The sequence below is a fragment of the Watersipora subatra genome, chromosome 9 (assembly GCF_963576615.1).
Source record: "Watersipora subatra chromosome 9, tzWatSuba1.1, whole genome shotgun sequence".
Lineage (NCBI taxonomy): Eukaryota > Metazoa > Bryozoa > Gymnolaemata > Cheilostomatida > Watersiporidae > Watersipora > Watersipora subatra.
The window spans coordinates 25,577,871-25,601,750 of NC_088716.1; the positions used below are offsets into that span (position 1 = coordinate 25,577,871).

At 34.8% G+C, this 23,880-nt stretch overlaps 1 protein-coding gene across 6 annotated transcripts in view; it reads left to right on the forward strand.

Annotated features, from left to right (window-relative positions):
• The window catches only part of LOC137403662 (uncharacterized), a 109,719-nt gene extending 86,122 nt beyond the window's left edge, over positions 1–23,597 (forward strand). For 4 of the 6 annotated variants that reach the window (XM_068089655.1, XM_068089656.1, XM_068089653.1 and 1 more), the window contains 3 exons: positions 19,487–19,576; positions 22,220–22,478; positions 22,810–23,597. In XM_068089655.1, coding sequence (XP_067945756.1) covers positions 19,487–19,576; positions 22,220–22,478; positions 22,810–23,003 — 543 coding nt within the window. In that variant the 3' untranslated portion in view covers positions 23,004–23,597. Of the gene's footprint in view, positions 1–1,504; positions 1,535–5,640; positions 5,830–18,490; positions 18,521–19,146; positions 19,336–19,486; positions 19,577–22,219; positions 22,479–22,809 lie in introns of those variants that run through there. The other 2 variants (XM_068089654.1, XM_068089652.1) reach the window with 2 other exon arrangements.
• Positions 23,598–23,880: the final 283 nt, after the last annotated feature.

Consider the following 23,880-nt stretch of genomic DNA (forward strand, 5'->3'; position numbering starts at 1 on the left):
AATATGTAAAAAAGTTTCCTCACCCCGGTTAACCCGTATGGTTGGTAATTTCTGCTCTAACTCGGGTCTCCTACCAGATACCTGGGAGTTTGAGCACTCACCTCAAGATTTTAGCTGTTCCCAATAGCGCACTTTTCTGCAACTCACTTGAGTTGATTGCTGTTGGTATTTGGGCAAGCCACATTTTATGTGCCAGTGTTATTGCGCCCAGTGCCCCAATGACTACTGAGATTACAGTTGTTCTTACATCCTAGCATGTAAGAACATCTGTCATTCGAGTAGTCATTGAGGCACTGGACGCAATATGTATATATTATATATTTGATATATATATACATTTATATATATACATTTATATATATATAGATATATATACATTTATATATACATTTAGATATACATGTTTATACATTTATATATATAGATATATATCTATATACATATATATATATTTACTTATAGATAATATATACAAACATATCAGTGTATATATTTGTATATATATTTTTATGAATACATATTTATATGTATCAATTTATATATATTTATGTATATATAAATCAATATATATATATATATATTTATGATTTATATATCTTCACATTCTTATCAATATATATATTTATATATTTTTTTTGCTGAATGCCCGACATTGCCTTAATAATACAAAAATCTTTGGACAGAAAATTAATTCTGATTTGACATATACAACATTTAAACTCCATATCATGGCAAAATGTGATTTTTTGCAGTTCAGATGAATTCAGGCTGAAAGGAATTTTCAGAGTTGTATACCCTTGTATCTTCCTCCTGCACAATAGACAATATTAACACTTATTATAGTACATTTTGCAATGTCTTAGGCTATCTGCTTACTGAGTCTTTTTTCTCGACTAAATTTCTATTATGCCACCTGTTAGTGTATTGTATTTCATGTGTACATAGTTCAGACAACTCTTTATGACTACTCGTGTCTGTATAGGTTGGAGAGTTATTCCGGTAGGATGTAGTTCTGTCATGACCGATTTTATTAGTGTTCAAAAAAGCACTATCAAACTTCTGACAGAGAGAGCTGTCTGATTGAGGTGTCCGGTAGACATCTTCCTAATAAACTTAGAGAGAAAAAGATTTGTGTTGTTATTGAAACTTAAATCATATAAAAAAATTATTCATATTACTCTAATAATATTAACTGACATAATGAGGTAAGTGGTAATTATTTGAATTTTTTCAGTCAACTATCCTGGTTGTGTAAAGGTCTCTGATTTATATACATAGTGAATTAAAAATACCTACTAATGAGTTAATACGCTTGACAAGAGAAGAAGACTCTCAGTAAAACTTGACGTAAGCTCCAGCCAATCAGATGGGATTCCAAGAAGCATAATAAGCATAAATTATTATCCGGTATTAAAACGTCACATATAGTAGAGCCAATGTGTTTGAGTCTTCCAGGAGTATAAAATTGTAGGCCATCTGATCACATTCAGTTTTGTAGTAAACAGCCTGCAGGATGGATGGTGAAAAAAGCTTAGTGAGTATTCATATACTATTTTATTGGCAATAATTTTATCTCAAACAGAAATTTTTGCCAAAATAGTGTGCAGAGCAATCAAAAAAGCGCAACAGCTAACCAATCAAATAAATGGTTCATCACATCAGAAATAATCAGCGTAAAGCCTCCGATTTTTGCCTTCCACAGTAAAGATTTTGTTACGTGTTGTTTCGGTAGTGTTTAAATGGAAATAATAAAGTTATGATATATCCTCATGTTTGTTATGCTTGTGTATACATGTTCAAAGATTTCTTTTAAACAAACTTATGAATTATAAAAAATAGATTTGTAAGTGAAAACTAATGAAGCCAACAACAGTTAAAGAAAACTTAATAAATAAATTCAATATGTTTAAATGTATTTATTTGTTACTTTGTCACAAAAGCTTTTTAAACCACATAAATTAAATAATTTTTTTATTATATAGTTCAATACATCAGAGTCTTGACTTTCGAATGAGCCTATATTCAATACACAAAGAATAATAGAACTATGAAAAACAGAGTGTCAAAAGTATGTCCTTCAATAAAAAAACACTTGGTTGCGGTTCCCACAATGTGATGTCATAATTATTATTTAGCCTTAGGTAGTCAATCCCTTTCACTGCCATCGAGGCTGCGCTTTTCTGTGACAATCGGTGCTGTACGCCTGACCAATACAAACACGTGTTCCGGGGTAATTAATTATGCTTTAATAAGTATACTGTCATTGAAAAAAGTATTCAAATCACATCGATTAAATTGTGGGTTGCAGTTGCATGGCCCTGGGACTCTATGTCAACCACACTTCCCCGAGATCACGCAATGCTTGAAATTAATTAATCTCAGTCGTGCCCCTCAACATCGCAATTACAAGAGAGGGCCGGTGCATAATATCATCGGGAAAACATAGTATGGTACTTGGAATCTGAGTTATCCCACGACCAAACGACCGGAGCGAAGTTTGAGAGCTTTTATGATAAATGCATGAGCACACAACTTGTGAAAATTATCCATCAACAACATCGCAAATCCTTGTTTCGAATTCTCATCAAAAAATTTAACCATCGTTTTGTAGAGTCGTTAGAGTATAATAACGATACAAAACACATATAAGCCTATTTGAATATGTTACCAAGTCTTTGTAAATTGTCGAAAGTATCTTAAAACTTAGCCATCTGATCAGATTATACACCAATAGACAGATTAGTCTGGCCGAAATTCGCCACAAAACGCTTGAAAAGCTTGGTTTAATAAAAGTTAAGACCGGCCTACGATACACCAATAAAGCTGCGCGACAGATATTAGAACTATTTAGCAGTGCACATTTTACGAGAAAACCGTGCTCATTTCACCAGTCTATTGCATTGGTTTCTGTAATAAACGTAGACCGTTTGAGGCGCAGACCGATTTACAGGTACGAAATTGTGGTGTACAGTTTATCAGCCTATGTTTTTTTGTCCAATCACCAAAGGTTTCATTAAACTATTTAAAATGTTAGCCAAAAATCTTTACAACTTATGTACAAGCTAGGGCCAAACTACAATGCCCCTTTATGACGAGAACATTTTTTTATTTTGCTCCAGTTTGCAGAACTCTTCTAGACGCGTGAACGCTCATACTTGCTTTATGTTAAAGATCGCTATCAAAACCATTCTACATTCAACACAACCAACTTTCAAACTGTGTATAAAACACAGCAGCTTGCCATTTTACTTCTAATTTTGCATTTCAGAGTTATAATAAACATATTTCCTTATTGTTGTTGTTAAAATACATACATTACAGTAGGTTAGGCCTACAGCTTAAATTAATTTTTTTTTATTGTTGTAAAACATAGATTTGAGATAGTAGTAGATTAGGTGTAATTTTTTGTTGATTAAGTGTGATTTATCGTTGTAGAACGTAGGTTTGAGACAGTAGTAGATTAGGTGTGATTTTTCGTGTGATTAGGTTTGATTTATTGTTGTAAAACATAGTTTTCAGATAGAAGTAGATTAGGTGTGATTTTTTACAACTTTTTGTTTTGCATAATTGACTTTTTGAATTTAATTTCAAAGCAACTTGACAGCTACCATGGACATACAATTTCCCAGAACACCACGTCGCGTCCGATGCAGTGGCCGTTACCTATTTGTTATTTCCAGATTATACTGGTCCAACGTTTCTTCTCGAACACCCAACAGTTTTCCAGTTATACCTATCAAACGTACTTGGACTGCTGGCCATGCCACTCTTACTCGTACAGGCATTCCTCTCGATCTAGCATGGGGTTTGACAATACACAAGAGTCAAGGTCTTACCATGGCTAAGGCTGTCATTGATATAGGACACCACGAAATGACTGCTGGAATATCGTTTGTTGCTCTCTCTCTCGAGTTCAAAACATTAATGACTTACTTGTTAACAACTTCGCTAGGGAGCGCATCACTCGATTAGCTGTCAATGACCAAATCAACGTAAAAGAGAGGAGACTAGATTGCGCGACCTTTAACAGAACGCTGAACTTATCTAACTTACCTATATTTGTTGAAATTGTTATTTGCACCTCTTTGAAGTTGTGCTCCTTCAAACTTATTTTATGTCATCTCGAACAACTTTTATTTACATTATACTCTGCCAATTCCTGCTGACAACTACTTTTTCAACAACCAGCACTGCCATTTCTTTTTTCCGTTATCACTTATTCCATTATCAGGCCGATCTCAAAGTAACTGACATTTTGGAAACTTTTGAGTACTTTGTTATTCTAACTGATGTCCAAAGCAGTGAAAGTAAAGGAAATGACGATGATTTTTTTTAACGATTCTTATGAGATTATTACAATATTTAATTATAAGTTTGGAGGACTATTGAAGTGTTATAGTCACACTAACAACATTGATGATGGGCAATATGTTACTGTTATTATTTTTTCCAGATAGTTTTGTTAAATAGATTTTCCAAAAATCTATATAAATATCACAACTTCTTGATATTGTTAGCTATGACGTTTTGAAATGTAAACAAAATTGTGCATTGGCTTTATATTATTACTGTTTTACTATATTAATAATATTGGTTACTCTAATAATATCTGTGCATTTTACTTCTAATATTAGCCAATATTGCATTTCTCCTATTGCAGGGGGAGAGATATAAACATATAATCTTTTCCTTTCATTATTGTTGTCTGTCATGACCAAACACTTTTTTAAATAGATTTTCTAAAAATCTATATAAATATCACAACTTCTTGATATTGTTAGCTATGACGTTTTGAAATTTAAACAAAATTGTGCATTGGTTTTCTATTATTACTATATCGATAATATTGTTTATTCTAATAATATCAGTGCATTTTACTTCTAATATTGGCCAATATTGCATTTCTCCTATTGCAGGGGGAAAAATATAAACATATAATCTTTTCCTTTCATTATTGCTGTTTGTTGTATATAATAACACACACACACACCCAGTACATTACAGCTACCATTGCAGTTATCCTATTGCACTGCAGTGCCATTTGACTGCTAATATTGCATTTCTCAACCATCAGTACCCTTTCTTTTTTCCAATATCACTTTGGTCGTGGGCTGTATGACAGTGGAATTTCTAGTTCATCATAGAAATAATATGTACATGGAGAGCTAATGACACCGATTCCTTTGTCATTTTCATTGGTTTGGTGAGGTTCAATCGGACCATACAATTTCATTTCATCTTAGCCTACAAAAAGAGGCTTTTGTTTCATTGTTATATATCATATTTTATTTTATTAATAAAGAATTCATCATCATCTGGACTTTTTCTACCTTCACCTGCCAGAAGCGCCATTATCGTAGTTGATAAATATAAGTGGTAAGCAATATAATAAGCGGTAAGAGCACACAACACCGAAGATGAGAGCCTATACCATTGAACGTTTATGCGTAGAACTCTGGGAAATCCTATAAACACCAACCAATCTCGGTCTCACCATGTTAAACAATGGCTCATTCGAAAGCCAAGACTTTTATGTATTAAAATATATGATACAAAAATTATGTAATTTATGCTCTTTAACATAGAATAATGGTATCGATTTGTGAGCTGAAGAAATAGGCGCATGCATATTGTTTTTAGATGACGCCACAGAGGAGCAAGTTTCCCTTCCAAGGTGTAGCTTTGCTAGTACTAAGTTTTCTGCTAACTGGCACAGTGGGTGGTCTGATCTACTTATCTATTCATGGCCAAGCTAGTTGCCAGCTTCAGCAAAAGGCTAAAACTGTAGACATAGAAGCCGATGTGACAGTAACATCTGGAAGCAATGAGGTAATCAATAATTTAAAGATGTACAATATGACTTCACAATCTCAGTATTCCACACTAAAACTAAGCATAGATTGAGTTACATGTTGTAACAACTATTTAGAGTGCAAATGCTTCTGAAACTTTATTTTAAATGAAGTGTTACTTTTGTCAGAAAGAAGAACACATCAGTTACGACCAGAACTCAAGAGTTGCTTACTACAAGGGAGCTGATGGCTCTTTAGAACTTGATGACTTTAGCAAGGTAAGCTTTTAATTAAGGTCATTCATTTGATATATATTGATATGTAATTTTATTGGCAGTAATTTCACTTTAAATAGAAATGTTTTACAGATTATGCTATACAACAATCATAAAACAAAAAAGGGCAGCAGTTAGCCACTAAAATCAAATAAATAATTTATATATAGTGTTTAAAATACCTTACTCTGCTAAGAGAACAGATATCAGGTGGAAAAGTGGTAAAGCAGATAGCAATGATATTTTAAAAATAGTTGCTAGATGTTGTATACAATTTTTTTCTCATCAGGTAACTAAATGATTTGAAAACCTGTAATGGTCTTGTAAAAAAAATGAGAACACCTACCATGAAAGATCTTGAGACCTATAAAACATTTATTTTATTCAAAGATTGTTCTTTAGAACATTTTCATTAAATATATATTAACTTATAATATATATTATTATATTTATTATTGCATTTTATTAAATATAAGATGTTATATTTCATATATAATATAATTTATAACATCCTATGTTTTATTTAAATGTAGGATTTATATTATAATTATATAAAATATATATATATTTTTTATTAAAATACTTTGTTCAATATTTTATTTTATCCTATATTTAATTAAAATATAGGATAAAATAAAATATAGTATGCTTTAAACTAAAAAAGCAGTTTAGAAGAATACACAAAAACTAAGAACCTTGATAAAAAGGTGTGATTATCTTGACTAAAAGATCTTGATGTCATTGTAGAATTTAATGATGAACCAAATATTATCCTTTCATGTCATGCACTTTGTGTAAATGTTTTTTTTTTAATTTTTTCATGTTTCATCATATGATCTAACAATAAACAAAGCTTGTTAACTAAAGATGGCAATCATCAGCATTCATCAGCAACTCTTTTAAACATGTTATTATTTATATCATTATTATAATTGTTGTTATTATTATGTTATTATAGCATATAGTTATTGAAATAATTATTATCATTACGTATCTCACTGTTGTCTAAAGTCAGTGCAATAATGTAGGTATTTTTTATAAAGATAATAAAGTTGTTTAACAAAGCAGCGTAACAAATATCAGGCTTCAAGTAGAAAAATCATAAATGATAGTATAAGGATAAATGATATCATAAATAATAGGAAACTTACATTAGATAGTTTCAAAAAGCAGGAATTATATAGTTGAGTGTGTCTTAATGTAATATTCTAATCAAAGAGTGACTAGGTTTAATATAATAACAATAGTAATGATTAAACAAGCCATTGAATATATACTACACCAACTTCTCATACACTTCTTTCAACACGTATTAAGTATTTAGTATTTTTTACAGGGAATTCATATCATCAGGGCACCAGGGAACAAGGTTTGTTACGTGATTCCTGTAGGAGCCAATTCAAACTCTCATCAAGGGTTTGAGTCTTTTCTCCATAATTCCATCCACGGAGCAGTTCATGTTAATGGCTCAGTAAAGAATAAAGTTCAAATTTTACCTGGAAAGATTGAGGACACCAGTTTCATACCTGATGGAGCCCATGAAGAGTGTACCAATGACTACCGGTGGATGGTCATAACAAGTTCTGGATCAGCTGGTAAGTAACTTGCGTTCATGCCTTTTCGGTAATGACTACTCTCACCTGTATTGTATTGTCAGCCTTATATTACACTGTTGTCTCATTCAGTAGCTTTTTTAATTACTTAACCCGGCTCTACTCTTTTATAATCAATTTTTTTTTCTCATAGTTATGCAGTTTAAACGCTTCTAATAATAATACTTCTCCATATTATCGGCTAGTTTTTTTTAATTAATAAAATCATGATTTTAGTTTTTACATTCTGTTTTAGATTTCTATTAAGTTTGCATCACTATTTAGGAGTTACATCTTTTTGCAGGTAATGGCAAGGTGAAAAGGCAAGCCAAAGATGGACTTGACAGATATGATTGCGCATACTGCTATCTTTCCTACGTAGTAGGCGATGGCTTATACGAAAGCTGCTTCGCAATCACCGGGTTTGGTTTTTGTCATATTCTCTACCGAGAAAGTGATCGACCCGACTGGGTAGTTGATTCTCAAGATGATTCCTAACTATTAGCATGTCAAATAAGAATAGTTGATTATCAAACCATAACAACTATTTGATTTACGTTGTGAGAAGATACCATATTGATTTGCTAACACTAATCAACATCAATTATGCATTCAAATATGCTTTGACACTTTTCGTCTGATATTTTCTTTTAATGGTTAACTTTTATTTTAGTTTTTGTTAATATACGGGTTCATAAAAAGACGAACATGACCGGTTCACAATATAAAATGACAAACTTAACCGTCATACAGTAATCAGAGTTTCATAACTGCTTGATAATTTCAAATAAACAATAATTCATTGAAATAGTTTGTGTATTGGCAGAGGCTAGCAATCACTGTGAAACAAATCGGTTGAATACAGCCATAGATTTTATCGGATGTAGTATAAGTTGGCTGTGTATTGTCAAATACTGTAACACTTGACCATATCTCCTCATATATATTAACAATTGACTATATCTCATCATATACAGTAACAATTGACTTTATCTCATCATATACTGTAACACTTGACTATATCTCCTCATATACATTAACAATTGACTATATCTCATCATATACAGTAACAATTGACTTTATCTCATCATATACTGTAACACTTGAATATATCTTATCATATACTGTAACACTTGACTATATCTCATCATATACCTTAACAATTGACTATATCTCATCATATACAGTAACAATTGACTTTATCTCATCATATACTGTAACACTTGAATATATCTTATCATATACTGTAACACTTGACTATATCTCATCATATACCTTAACAATTGACTATATCTCATCATATACAGTAACAATTGACTTTATCTCATCATATACTGTAACACTTGAATATATCTTATCAGATACTGTAACTCTTGACTATATCTCCTCATATACATTAACAATTGACTATATCTCATCATATACAGTAACAATTGACTTTATCTCATCATATACTGTAACACTTGAATATAATATCTTATCATATACTGTAACACTTGACTATATCTCATCATATACATTAACAATTTACTATATCTCATCATATACAGTAACAATTGACTTTATCTCATCATATACTGTAACACTTGAATATATCTTATCAGATACTGTAACTCTTGACTATATCTCCTCATATACATTAACAATTGACTATATCTCATCATATACAGTAACAATTGACTTTATCTCATCATATACTGTAACACTTGAATATATCTTATCATATACTGTAACACTTGACTTTATCTCATCATATACAGTAACAGTTGACTTTATCTCATCATTTACTGTAACACTTGACTTTATCTCATTATATACTGTAACACTTGACTATATCTCATCGTATACTGTAACACTTGACTTTATCTCATCATATACTGTAACACTTGACTTTATCTCATCATTTACTGTAACACTTGACTTTATCTCATCATATACTGTAACACTTGACTATATCTCATCATATACTGTAACACTTGACTTTATCTCATCATATACTGTAACACTTGACTTTGTCTCATCATTTACTGTAACACTTGACTTTATCTCATCATATACTGTAACACTTGACTATGTCTCATCATATACTGTAACACTTGATTTGATCTCATCATATACTGCAACACTTGACTTTATCTCATCATATACTGTAACAATTGACTTTATCTCATCAAATACTGCAACACTTGACTTTATCTCATCATATACTGTAACACTTGACTTTATCGCATCATATACTGTAACACTTGACTATATCTCATCATATACTGTAACAAATGACTTTATCTCATCATATACAGTAACAGTTGACATTATCTCATCATATACTGTAACAAATGACTTTATCTTATCATATACAGTAACACTTGACATTATCTCATCATATACTATAACAATTCATTTTATCTCATCATATACAGTAACAGTTGACTTTATCTCATCATTTACTGCAACACCTGACTACATCTCATCATATACTGTAACACTTGGTTATATCTCATCATATACTGTAACACTTGACTGCATCTCATCATATACTGTAACACTTGGTTATATCGTCCCATATACTGTACACTTGACTATATCTTATCATATGCTGTAGCACTTGACTATATCTTATCATATACTGTAACACTTAACTATGTCTTATCCCATCTGAACACTCTTTTTAACCAATAATAAATATATATATATGCATATTTATATATATTAATATATATTTATATAAATTTGTTAAGAAACTTATTAAAATTTGACTAAGCATAACAATTACTAAAAGTTTCACATTACACACAAGGTGTTTAACACTCATCAGATAAAATGCTTAGTTAGGACTATACACAAAACTCTGCATTAGCTGGTAAACTGAAATACAAGCTCAGGTATTAAAAGCTATATGGATTGGGTCTATTATGAAACGGTATTTTGTAAATGATATTTCTTAGAATGTCTACACGTAGATATTAGTTCACTACGTTTGTTTAGAGTTGCCTTCTCGGGTCTGTGAATGATGAAATATTTTTCCAAAGTACACAACTTGCAATTTTATTAGAGTAAGGCTTGGCGTGTGATAAAATCTTTCATGTTATGTGGTAGTCATTGCTGCTTTTTTGAGGTCCCATTTGTAGCTGCTTAGCTCGGTAGAGTGGCATTTAGATATGTCCTTGAATGTCGATTTGTGAAGGTTATATCTAGTTTTGAAGCAGTTTTCGACAGTAATCTCAGTAGTCAAAGGGGCACTGGGCGCAATAACACCGGCGCATAAAATGTGGCTTGCCCAAATACCGACAGCAATCAACTCAGGTGAGTTGCAGAAAAGTGCGCTATTGGGAACAGCTAAGATCTTGAGGCGATTGCTCAAACTCCCAGGTCTCTGGTAAGGAGACCCGAGTTAGAGCAGAAATTACCACCCATACGGGTTAACCGGGCTGAGGAAACAATTTTACATATATATATATATATATAAATATATATATAAAAAAAATTGTTTCCCCCACCCCGGATACCCCGTGTGGGTGGTAAATTCTGCTCTAACTCGGGTCTCCTACCAGAGACCTGGGAGTTTGAGCACTCGCCTCAAGATCTTAGCTGTTCCCAATAGCGCGCTTTTCTGCAACTCACCTGAGTTGATTGTTGTTGGTATTTGGGCAAGCCACATTTTATGCGCCGGTGTTATTGCGCCCAGTGCCCCAATGACTACTGGGATTACAGTTGTTCCTACATTCCAGCATTTTTCAATTTCTTCTCCAAGAGGGAGATATTTCTCTATCTTTTCTTTTTCTTTGCTGGCTATATTGTAGTCATTGGGTACTGCTATATCTATTATAGTAGCCCTCTTGTTCTCTTTGTCTACCACCACTATATCTGGTTGGTTTGCTAGGACATGCTTGTCAGTTTGGATGTAGAAGTCCCAGAGGATCTTAGCGCAGTCATTTTCATTGACCTTACCAGGAGCTTCCCACCAGTGTTGTGGTTTACTAAGGCCATACTCATCACATAGCCTTCTATACACAATGCCTGCGACATGGTTATGCCGCTCAGTGTATGCGTTCCCTGCTAGCTGCCTGCATCCACTGATGATGTGTTGGATGGTCTCAGGTGCATCTTTGCACAGTCTGCATCTAGATCGTCTCTAGTGTGATAGATTTTTGTTTGGAGTTGCCTTGTTGGGAGCACTTGCTCCTGGGCTGCCATGATTAGCGACTCTGTATTGGCCGTTAGGTTTCCTTTGTTCAGCCACATATATGTCTGGTGAAGATCGCCAACCTTAGATATTTGTTGGTGGTAATCACCATGAAGAGGTTTCATGTGCCAGTCAATTTTCTCATCATCAGGGCGTAGGTCCGTTGTAAGAGCAGCCGATTGAAATTCAGCTAGCAACTTATCTGAGATGGCCATGGAGGCTGCATATGCTTTGATGCTTTGCTCCTCTTCTTTCACTGTCTGCTGTACACTTTTGAGTCCCCTACCACCATCTTTCCTATCAAGATACAATCTAGTAGTATCAGATTTTGGGTGGAGTGCTCCATGCATGGTCAGCAGTTTACGAGTTGCTATATCTGTTTCTTTGATGGCTTCCTCAGTCCACTTTATTATGCCTGCTGGATATCTTATTACTGGCAGTGCGTAGGTATTTATTGCCATGATTTGGTTTTTGGCATTGAGCTGGCTCCGTAAGACCTGCCAAAGGCGTTTCTTGTATTCGGTAATGGCTTTGTGACGTACCTCGGCTTCGTGGTTGATGTTGCTTTGCATAATCTCCAAGTACTTGTACCCTTCTTCTATATCTTTGATGGTACCATTTGGCATTGTTAGGCCATCTGTGAGCATAGAATGGCCTTTCTTAAGAATTAGCCTTCCACATTTCTCAATACCGAAGGTCATTCCGATGTCCTTGCTGTATACCTGAGTGAGGTGTATTAGCGAATCAATGTCCCTTTTTTTGTTAGCTTACAGCTTGATGTCATCCATGTAGAAGAGGTGGTTTATCTTGGTGCCACTCTTAAACTGGTACCCATATTGAGTCTCCTCCAGCATATTGCTTAGAGGGTTTAGGCATATGCAGAAGAGCAGCGGTGATAAGGAGTCACCTTGATAGATGCCTCGCTTAATTTGTACACTCGCCAGCTTTTTGCCATTAGCCTCCAGTTCCGTCTTCCATTTGGTCATTGACATCTTGATGAATGCCACAAGAGCAGGGTGAACATTGTACATACTGAGGCACTCAAGTATCCACCAACTATGGGGAATTGAGTCATAGGCCTTTTTGTAGTCAATCCAAGCCATGGCAAGATTGGTTTGCCTTCTCCTGCTGTCTTGACAGACCGTCCGATCCACCAGTAACTGATGTTTAGCTCCTCGGGTGTTGCGCCCAATTCCTTTCTGAGCACTGGTCATATAGTGACTCATGTGCTCTTCCAGTTTGTCTGCAACTATTCCTGAGAGCAGTTTCCAAGTGGTGGGCAAGCACGTTATTGGTCGATAGTTTTTGGGAATCGGTCCCTGCTTTGGATCTTTTATCAGAAGTACAGTTCGTCCTTTAGTCAGCCATTCTGGATGGTCACCTTGTTCTATTAGGCATTCCATCTGCTTAGCCATTCTAGCGTGAAGTGATGTCAATTTCTTTAACCAGAAGGCTTGAATCATGTCATGGCCAGGTGCTGCCCAGTTCTTCATACGCTGCACTCTGCACTTGATGTCCTCTTTGCTGATGGTGAGTCCTTGCTGAGCCACAGTGTGTTGATGGTTCTCTTTAAGCCTCTTCAGCCAATGTGCAGTGGTGTTATGAGTAGTCTCTTTCTCCCAGATGTCCTTCCAGAACTTTGAAGTGCTAGATCGGGGAGGCTCAGACATTGGCCTCTGCAGTTCACCTTTGAACTGGGAATACACTCTAGATGGATTATTGATGAACAGTTTATTCATTCTCTTGTTATCCCGCTCTTTGGTGTACCGCTTCAGTCGTGCCGAGAGTGCTACTAGCTGCTGTTTGGCAGATTCTAGAGCTTCTATTGTGGCTTCTCTTTTTGGATGCTCCAAACTGTGGTTAGATCTCTCACTGAGCCTACTAACTTTCTTGCGCAAGTCCTTGATCTTATTTTGTAGCCTCAGCTGCCAGGATGGAATGGCTTGAAGCCTTGTTGGCATTGGCTTAATTTCCATCTCCTCCAAGATGACGGTTGTTGTACTGTAGATTAAGGCATTAGTCTCACTGATTGATCCAGTTGAGATCGACTCCAGTGCCATGTTAATGTCTTCTAACAGCTTCTTAGGTATGGCCTTGCTAACTCTTCGTAGTGGTACCCTGCTGCCATAATCATTAGCAGCTGACATCTTGTTGATGATATTTTCCGCAAGCTCTCTCACCCTTGGATCAAGGTCCAAGTGCATGTCTTCTTCAACCCGTGAGTCAACACATGATCGTGTATGCGTGACAGTGTGTGTTGATATGCACTCCTCGTTGGTTGAGGTTACTTGGGTGAACTGTTCCCTAATTTCATCTACCTCAAGTTCCAATATGAGGTGCCACTTGATTATGTTACTCCTCTGAGCTACAAGTTACTTAGTGGTTAGTGGCAATTCAGGGCGCATGTTTATCCATAGTTGCCGCATCCTTCCCATATAGCCCCACTTCTGAGGTTCACTCATAAAGTAGCACTGCATGAGGTCTGTGTTATCAGTCCGAGTCCATTTCATCCGTTTTGAACCAGTAGCCCATTTTTCACTGCCTTGTTCTGGTTTAGCTACAGGCAGCGCGGACCTTGTTTGACCGGGCGACGTCCGAGCCGGCATGGCTTTAGTTATTGCACTCATCATAGAGGTTGTAGACATTATACAAGCAAGGGTCTTGTCCAAGGACCACCAGAAAAGTGCAGTTGTTGGGGTTTGAACCGAGGACCTAATGATCACGGTCCCGATACCTTACAAACTGCGCTATCTGTCCTGTATATATACATGTATATATACATGTATATACATGTATATATACATGTATATACATGTATATATACATGTATATATATATACATGTATATATATATATATATATATATATATATATATATATATATATATATATATATATGTATACAGTCAAACATGGATAACTCGAACTTCACGGGACCGAGCAAAAGTGTTCGAATTATCAGAGCGTTCAAGTTATCAGAGCACTGTCACAAGTCTATGTATTTACTTATTTGTTAGTAGATACATGTACATATACAAACTGCAATATAAATCAAAAGCACAAATGGCTTGTTTCAAATTAAATGCTTCTATAAATAAAACATTTTTATCAAAAGGTATGGAGATTTTTCTATCACTTGAGATTGGTTTGTTGTTTGAGGTGATGTTATTGCCAGGACGTTTTTTAGATTGACATTGGCAAAACTTGATCGTTGGTTAAATGCTCAAAAGAAAAAACATCTTCTTCATTTGAGCGTTTTACCCATTATCAATTTTGCCGATTTTTCTTGAAGTTTATGCAATGATTACCTCACTTTACCTGGGATTCGTTAACAGCAACACTCCGAGGCATTTCAATTACAAGTTTTACGAGGTTTTATGGTACATTGTATATCACTCACGCTTTTTGAATGGATACTTACTGAATGTACACACGTATTCTGTGTTTAGGTCAAACGATGAATAGTTTTTTTAGCTAAGACAACGTATAAGTTTACTTACAACAATTTTTAAGACGTTTTAAACGTTCAACATTCCGACATTGATTCAACATGGAATCAACATCGGAAAACTATTCATCGTTTGACCTAAACACAGAATACATGTACGTTCAATAAGTATCCATTCAAAAAGCGTGAGTGATAGAGTGATATACAATACAGTAATACTTCAACTTACGAGTGCTCCAACGTACGAGAAACTTGAGATACGAGCCAGCTTTCTAGCAAGTTTTAGCACTAACATACGAGCCATGTTTGAGATACGAGCACTTGAGTGAGTTGCCAAGTATGCCGGAGGTGTTTTATTAGAACAGCATCACTCTGTATTTTTCAACTGCTCAGGTTATACTGTTGTACCGTGTTTTTTGTGCAAGATTTTCTGTGCAGAATTATGTGAATTAAAAGTACTGTGCGTAGATCGAAAGTTTGCCAGTAAAATGAAAGATAATACAAAGAAAAAGCAAACGTAACAGTCGATATTAAACGGAAAAGTATTGAAAAATATGCGAAATGTGTATGCGTGATTCAGATAGCTCGGCAATATGACAGAAATACATTCATAATTATCAAACAGAAGGATTATATTCAGGGCATTTAGTTCGCAAAAGAACTAACCATAGTTTCTAAACGGTGCAGCGATCTTCACGACTGCTGATGGCATTGGACAAACAATTGGCCGGTGACAGCGTAACTGAAACGATGCAATGTGAAAAGGCCGGCGCTATCTATCCAAACTGTTTAATAGACATTCGGACAAGTTGGCTAGTGGTCGTGTGTTAACCATTTGTGATGACACCTGTGTTCGTCCTAATCGCAACATGTTGCAAGGGCGACAAAGGCAAACGTCCTTAGATAGGTTTATCTTAAAACGGCCGGCTAGTCGTGAAAGCGAAAAAAAGGAAAGATTTCTCGCTAACCAGTGAGAAATTTCAAACTATGAACGCCGAATAAATTTTAATTACGTTTAGTTGAAAATGAAAGTTTGCTTTTAAGTTTGCTTCCAAGTTTGTCTTTTAACACTTTGATAAAATCTAAATTTATCAAAGTCAACTGTTGTAACGAAGGATAACTTATATCTCCCTCCCTGGCAAATGCGAGTGTTAACTGCTATTGTATGTATTTAATTTTACATTTTAATTAATCACATTTCCTTGCATTATTTTTTATTTGTTGCTTTTTGAAAGCATGTAGTACGTAAGGACAATAGCCAACATGTTCTTTCTGTTACAACATCTTGTTTTGAGTGTTTTATTTGCCTTTTTTAGAGTATGGAAACCAATCAATATATATTTAATTGTTCTATATATAAATTAATTGCACCAACATGCGAGTAAATTGACATACGAGCTCAGTCTCGGAACGCATTAAGCTCGTAAGTTGAAGTATGACTGTATACCGTAAAACCTCGTAAAACCTCTAATTGAACTGCCTCGGAGTGTTGCTCTTAACAAATACCACTTTCCTTGCTTCCGAAGGGCGATCGCTAAGCGGATGTTTGGTATAAATCAAATTTCACCAAACCTTTAGAAAAGTCGTTGACAAAAATATTTTGCCGATGGTGGTAATAACGATGCTTATGAATTACGAAAAGTTGAGGTTTACCTCTATGGCTTGGAATAAAATGATTTTCTAAAGCGATAACAACCGTTTCGGTAGTCGTTGGGTGAAAAACAGTTTGAGTTAACAGTGTTGCGTTCGAGTTATCTATGGCAATTCATCATCACGTGGGAACGAACCAAAGAAACCGTTCGAGTTAACCATGTGTTCGAGCTATCCGTGGGCGAGTTATCCATGTTTGACTGTATATATAGAAAATTATTGTTTACTTTTTGAAAGCATTTGAAAGTATTTTTACTGGATGTTCAGTAAAAGTACTTTCAAATGCTTGACTCCGTGAGGCTACATTTTCAATGTACATACGAGACATGTGGACGTCAGTCACAATCTCCTCTTACCAAAAGTCTATGTATATATGTGACCTTTCATGTGAAAATCAACCAAAATGAAGGATTTTCAGATTTTGAGTTGGTAACACAGCCAGATGCAAAATTTTGTGGAGAATTTAAAGCATTTTGGATTTTTGAGTTAGTTTAAGTAGCTCACGAGATATTGTGATTTTTTGGAAGGTATGCCAGCCAAAACTCTCAAAATCTGAAACGGAGAAAATCGCGAATAAAGACGCGACGCACAGAAATACATGTAGGTTGTTTACATTAGGTTCTCCTTGTTGGATACAGCCATTTTTATTTCACTGACTGAGGTGAAACTTAGTCTAAAGGGTAAGTAAGCATGCTGAAACAGCTGGTGTACACCATTTTAAGGTCGAGACAACAAAAGACTGGTAAACTCTGCTCTCAAGTTGAAAGAAACTGGACATGTTTACACAAATTTTTTACAAGTTTTTTAGCTTTCAATAGCTTGTAATTACATTTCCACATATTTGGCACCTACAACACAACAGAGTAAGACATGGTAAATCTTTTGATACTAAATAACTGTAATTCGGCATCAATATAACTATCATCAATATTCTATAATCAAAATGGGTTTCCAAAATGGTAAAGTTTGCAAGGTTCACAGCAAAGTCCAATATGGCAAAGACATGTAGATGTTCACGTCATGTTGCAATTGGAAACACTTGCAGCATGGTGTAAACATGTAGATATTCAAGCTGAAAGATACCATCTTGAAAAGTATGCATATGCATACTGGAGTTGGCGTTGGCCAACTCCAAAATTGCTGCGGCGTTGGGCAAGCCCCTGAGCTTGGTGCAAGTCAATGGGCTTACGATATAAAAAAAACTTTCAGCAGCCTTCCTGGAGTGAATCACCATTTGCCTCATCTCAAAAAGACCAACCACTAGTGTGACCCTTCATCTGAGAATTATCCTGGTTGTTTAAAGTTTACTGATTTACATACATAGTGAACCTAAAATTTTACCAATAAAGTAATGCTCTTGACAAGAGAAGAAGACTCTCAGTAAAACCTGACATAAGCTTCAGCTAATCGGATGAAATGCCAAGAATCAGATTAAGCATAAGTCATTACCTGGTACTAACACGTCATATATAGTACAGCCAATCTGGTTGAGTCTTGCATGAGTATAAAATTGTAGGCCATCTGATCTCAGTTCAGTTTTGTGGTAAACAGCCTGCAGGATGGATGGTGAAAAAAGCTTAGTAAGTATTTGTATAGTATTGGCAAATGTTACAGTACATGATGAGATGTATTCAAGGATAGCAATATATGATAAGATAAAGTCAAGTGTTATAGTATATGATAAAATATAATCAAGTGTTACAGTATATTATAAGATATAGTCAAGTACTACAGTTTCTAATAAGATATAGTCAAGTGTCACAGTATTTGATGGTATTTATTGGCAATAATCTAATTTTAAACTGGAATGTTTACTAAATTATTCCCTATCTTAAAAAGAAGAAAAATTGGGCAGCAGTTAATCAAATCAAATAAATGCTTCATCACATGAATAAATTTTTTTACTTGCTGTTTTGCGTAGTTTTGAAATGAAAACAACGAAGTTGTTATGATGTAGTGTCATGTTTATTATGCTTTTGAATATGTGTTCAGAGGTTTCTTTTAAACAAACCTATGTATTATGGAAAACGTGGTTTGTAACTAAAAACTAATAAAGTCAACAAATTACTCTTAAAAAACTTTGTGAGTAAATTCAAAATGTTCAAGTATATTTATGTTTATTTGTTCTTTTTCACAAACCTTTTTTAATAGAAATAAAGTATCGATTTGTGAGTTGAAGAAATAAGCACATACATATTGTTTTTAGATGGCACCACAGAGGAGCAAGTTTCCCTTCCAAGGTGCAGCTTTGCTAGTACTAAGTTTTCTACTAACTGGCACAGTGGGTGGTCTGATCTACTTATCTATCCATGGCCATGCTAGTTGCCAGTTTCAGCAAATGGCTAAAACTGTAGACATAGTAGCTGATGTGACAGTAACATCTGGAAGCAAGGAGGTAAACAATACTTTAAAGATGTACAATATGACTTCACAATCTCAGTATTTCACACTAAAACTAAGCACAGATTAAGTTACATGTTGTAACAACTGTTTAGAGTGCAAATGCTTCTGAAACTTTATTCTAAGTGAAGTATTACTTTTGTCAGAAAGAAGAACACATCAGTTATGACCAGAACTCAAGAGTTGCATACTACAAGGGAGCTGATGGCTCTTTCGAAGTTGATGACTTTAGCAAGGTAAGTCTTACGTTAGGGAGAAGCATTCTAATCAAATATGAAATGTTCTAAATGAAAAAAATAAAGTAGTTTAAACAAAAATACACAAAACTTGTTAAAAAATGTGTGATAATCTGATCAAAGATTTTTGATGTAATGAAAGAATTGATTTAGAAACAAAATATATCCTTTTATGACATGTGCCTTGTGTTAATCAATTCTTTTAATGGTTTACAGCTTTACCTTATGATTTACAAAATCAAAACATGCTTGCGCTTAATATGATAGCAATTTATTTTTATAGTGTCAGTTCCCAAAGCACTAAAGGTGGTAATCTCCAACATTTAAAATGACATTCAATAAAAGAAACCTAGACCCTTGATGGAATCTCATACAGGCATACATTTTAATTGTTGTATTGTCTTTAGCTTGAATTCTAAGTTCTGCAATACTTGTGTGTGTGCGTGTCTGAAAATACATGAAAATACATGAAAGGTTATGGGAAAAGTACAAAAATAATGGTATCTTTTAAATATGTTAGTACATGTAATTATTGTAATTATTATTATTATTGTTATTATTGGAACTAGTGCACTCGCCAGTCCTGTGCACTGTAAAAGATCAGCGTGAGTCAGTATATGACTCGTGTAGCCAGTATATGACTCGTGTAGTCAGTATATGACTCGTGTAGTCAGTATATGACTGGTGTAGTCAGTATATGACTCGTGTAGTCAGTATATGACTGGTGTAGTCAGTATATGACTCGTGTAGTCAGTGTATGACTCGTGTAGTCAGTATATAACTCGTGTAGTCAGTATATGACTCGTGGTCAGTATATGACTCGTGTAGTCAGTATATGACTCGTGTAGTCAGTATATAACTCGTGTAGTCAGTATATGACTCGTGTAGTCAGTATATGACTCGTGTAGTCAGTATATGACTCGTGTAGTTAGTATATGACTCACGTAGTCAGTATATGACTCGTGTAGTCAGTATACGACTCGTGTAGTCAGTATATGACTCACGTAGTCAGTATATGACTCGTGTAGTCAGTATATGACTCATGTAGTCAGTATATAACTCATGACGATCACATGAAGCAGTAAGGTAATCGAGTAATAGTCGCATGCCTATGAATCTGGAGCCCCTGGCTCAATCTTCGTGCAAGCGAATTTTTTTCTCTAATGCTTTTAGTGAGTCTTCGGACAGATGAACGTTTAGACATTATTATAGTAAATACTAGTGTCAAGGAAATCCTGTGTAATAGCTGTAAGTACAATTATTCAGTGGAACAAAAACATAGTCGAGTAGTGCGGAGGGTGGCGCACTTAGCTTGAGAACTAAACATCTTGGTTTTATTTTTAAGGGAGGCATTCTTTTTCGTAAAGTTCTTAGCGTGGCTTTGGACAAACAGAGAGACAGACACAATTTGTGTTATAGTAAAGATCGTTAGTCTTAGTTTTGTCAAAAGACTGTGTGACAAGGTAAGCGCTTTTTTTAAAGTTGTTAATACTGTGTATTTAACCAAGTAATGAAATCACTATCCAGCTTTAAGTAGAAAAAATAATAAAAAATGTTAGGTATAAAAAGTTTATAGTGTATAATGAATGTAGATTAATGGTATATAACTTATTTATTAATGTAATTAAATTAATAATTAGTTATAATTAAATTATAATTATTAATAATTAAATTAATAATTTATTTATTAATTAGTAACTTATTAGCAATGTAGTTTGCTAATCAATAGGTGGCCAGCTTTAATACAATAACAGCAGTAAACAATACGTAGGACAAGGGCTATATACTAGACTGACTTCTCATACTTGAGTCTTTCAACACGCTCTAAGTATTGAGTCTCTTTTACAGGGAATTCATATCATCAGGGCACCACGAAACAAGGTCTGTTACGTGATTCCTGTACTATACTAGACTGACTTCTCATACACCATGTTTCCATGGTGCGCAGTACTGCGAAGCAGCCCCTTCCGAAGTCGAGGGGATTGTACGTTTCCATGCTGCGCAGTGGTTTTCAGCAAATTAGCAGAGAAGAGAAATTGTATAAATCGAATCGCCTGATGGAGAAATAGAATCGATCACGGATACCGCATGCCAGAAACGGTCTTTTTATGCTTCTGTCGTCATTATACTTTTATTTACAATACACATTCACGAGGTTTTACAAACCTAAACACAAATTTTACAAAGCAATATATTTTTAACAAGTATTTTTAAGTAATATATTATTTAAAAGTTAATTTAGGACTTGTCACCTTTTTTTTCGAAAAGTGTTGGCATCGATATCAAAGTCTAGGAGAGTAATCACCTCATCATCCTCATGGGTGCAGACCATAATTAAATTTAGGTGAAAGAAGATCGGAAAAATAGAAGAAAACAATATTAGCGGGATAACCTTTGTACTAGTTTATGGCCCTCGAAAAATCCATCTCCACGGCATGAGAGCTATGCGCAGCCACTGCGCAATCGCTGTTTCCTTGATGCAAATTTGCACTGGCTTTGCACTGATAAGTGCGCAGTGATTTCAGTGCGAAGACGCCGTTTCCATGATTCGGAGAGAGCGCAACTCCGAAGCACTGCGCATCATGGAAACGTAGTGATACTTGAGTCTTTCAACAAGTATTAAGTATTCAGTCTCTTTTACAGGGAATTCATATCATCAGGGCACCAGGAAACAAGGTTTGTTACGTGATTCCTGTAGGAGCCAATTCAAACTCTTTTCAAGGGTTTGAATCTTTTCTCCATAATTCCAACCACGGAGCGGTTCAGGTTAATGGCTCAGTAGAAACTGATGTTGAAATTTTACCGGGAAAGATTGAGGACACCAGTTTCATACCTGATGGAGCTCATGAAGAGTGTACCAATGGCTACCGGTGGATGGTCATAACAAGTTCTGCATCAGATGGTAAGTACCTTGCGTTCGTGCCTTTTGGGCAGTGGCTAGTCTGGCCCGCATAATATATTCAACCTGATATTGCAGTGTTGCCTCATTCAGTACTTTTTTTAAGTACTTAACCCGGCACGACCTTTTCATAATTGATCTTTTTTTCATGGCATTTTTTTTCTTTTTTTTTCATAAATTTTTTTTACAGTTTAGACACTTCCAATAAAAACACTTCCATGTACATCCTAGGGCCTAGATTTTTGAATAATTAAAATCATGATTCTTGCTTTTCCATTCTATGGTAGACCGTTATTAAGTTTGTATCACTATTTATGAGTTATTCATGTTGCAGAAAATGGCAGACTAAAAAGACAAGCTGAAAAAGAAGAAGATGAACTTGAATGCACATACTGCTTTGTCTATTACGTAGTAGACGATGGCTTATACGAAGCCTGTTTCAGCATCACCGGGTTTGAGTTTTGTCATATTCTCTATCGAGAAGGTGAACGACCCGACTGGCTAGTTGAACTTCTAGATGAATCCTAACTATCAGCATGTCATCTAAGAATAGTCGATTATCAAACCTTAACGGCTATTTGATTTACTTTGTGAGAAGATACCATATTATTTTGCTAACACTAACCAGCATCTACTATGCATCAAAATACACATTTACTCTTTTTAGCTCTTATTTTCTTTTTATGATCAACTTTTATTTTAGTTTGTGATAATATGCTCGAGTTCATTGTAAGACAAACATAACTGCTTCACAATGTAATATGAAAAATTTAATCATGATGCAATGATCAGAGCTGCTTGATAACTGCTTGATATTTTGAATAAATAGTTATTTCTTGAAATATATTGTTTATTGGTAGAGGCTAAGCATTACTGCTAACAAAAACTGTGAAGCAAATCGGTCAACACACACAGCCTTAGATGTTATCAGATACAGTAGGAGTTGCCTGTGTATTATCATTTGCTGTAACACCCGACTATTTTTTATTAGATGCTAGATGAATGCCTGGTGTTGCACAGGTAATAAAAGAAGTTTTTGCTCAGAAAATTTATTTTTCTGTGCCTCATATACAACATTTACCATTCCAATTTTTAAATAAAAGTGTTTGGTTTATTTCTGTACACTGTTTGTTCTGTGTAATTCACACTGTACCGGCAGAAGTGCCTAATACAAATCTATATTAATTGCAATAGTTTTCCTGCCCATTTGAGCTGAAGCATTTTTCTTCACATGTCATGCATTTTTTGTCTTCATGAAATCTGTAGTGTTAAGCGTGAAGCCATGAAATATTGGCATGATGAAATAAGTATATGCCCATACTGTTCATACATCATAATTTATTTCATAGTACATGTATAGCCTATTGGACAGCATAGCATATTTAACAAATGCCTGTCTGCAGAA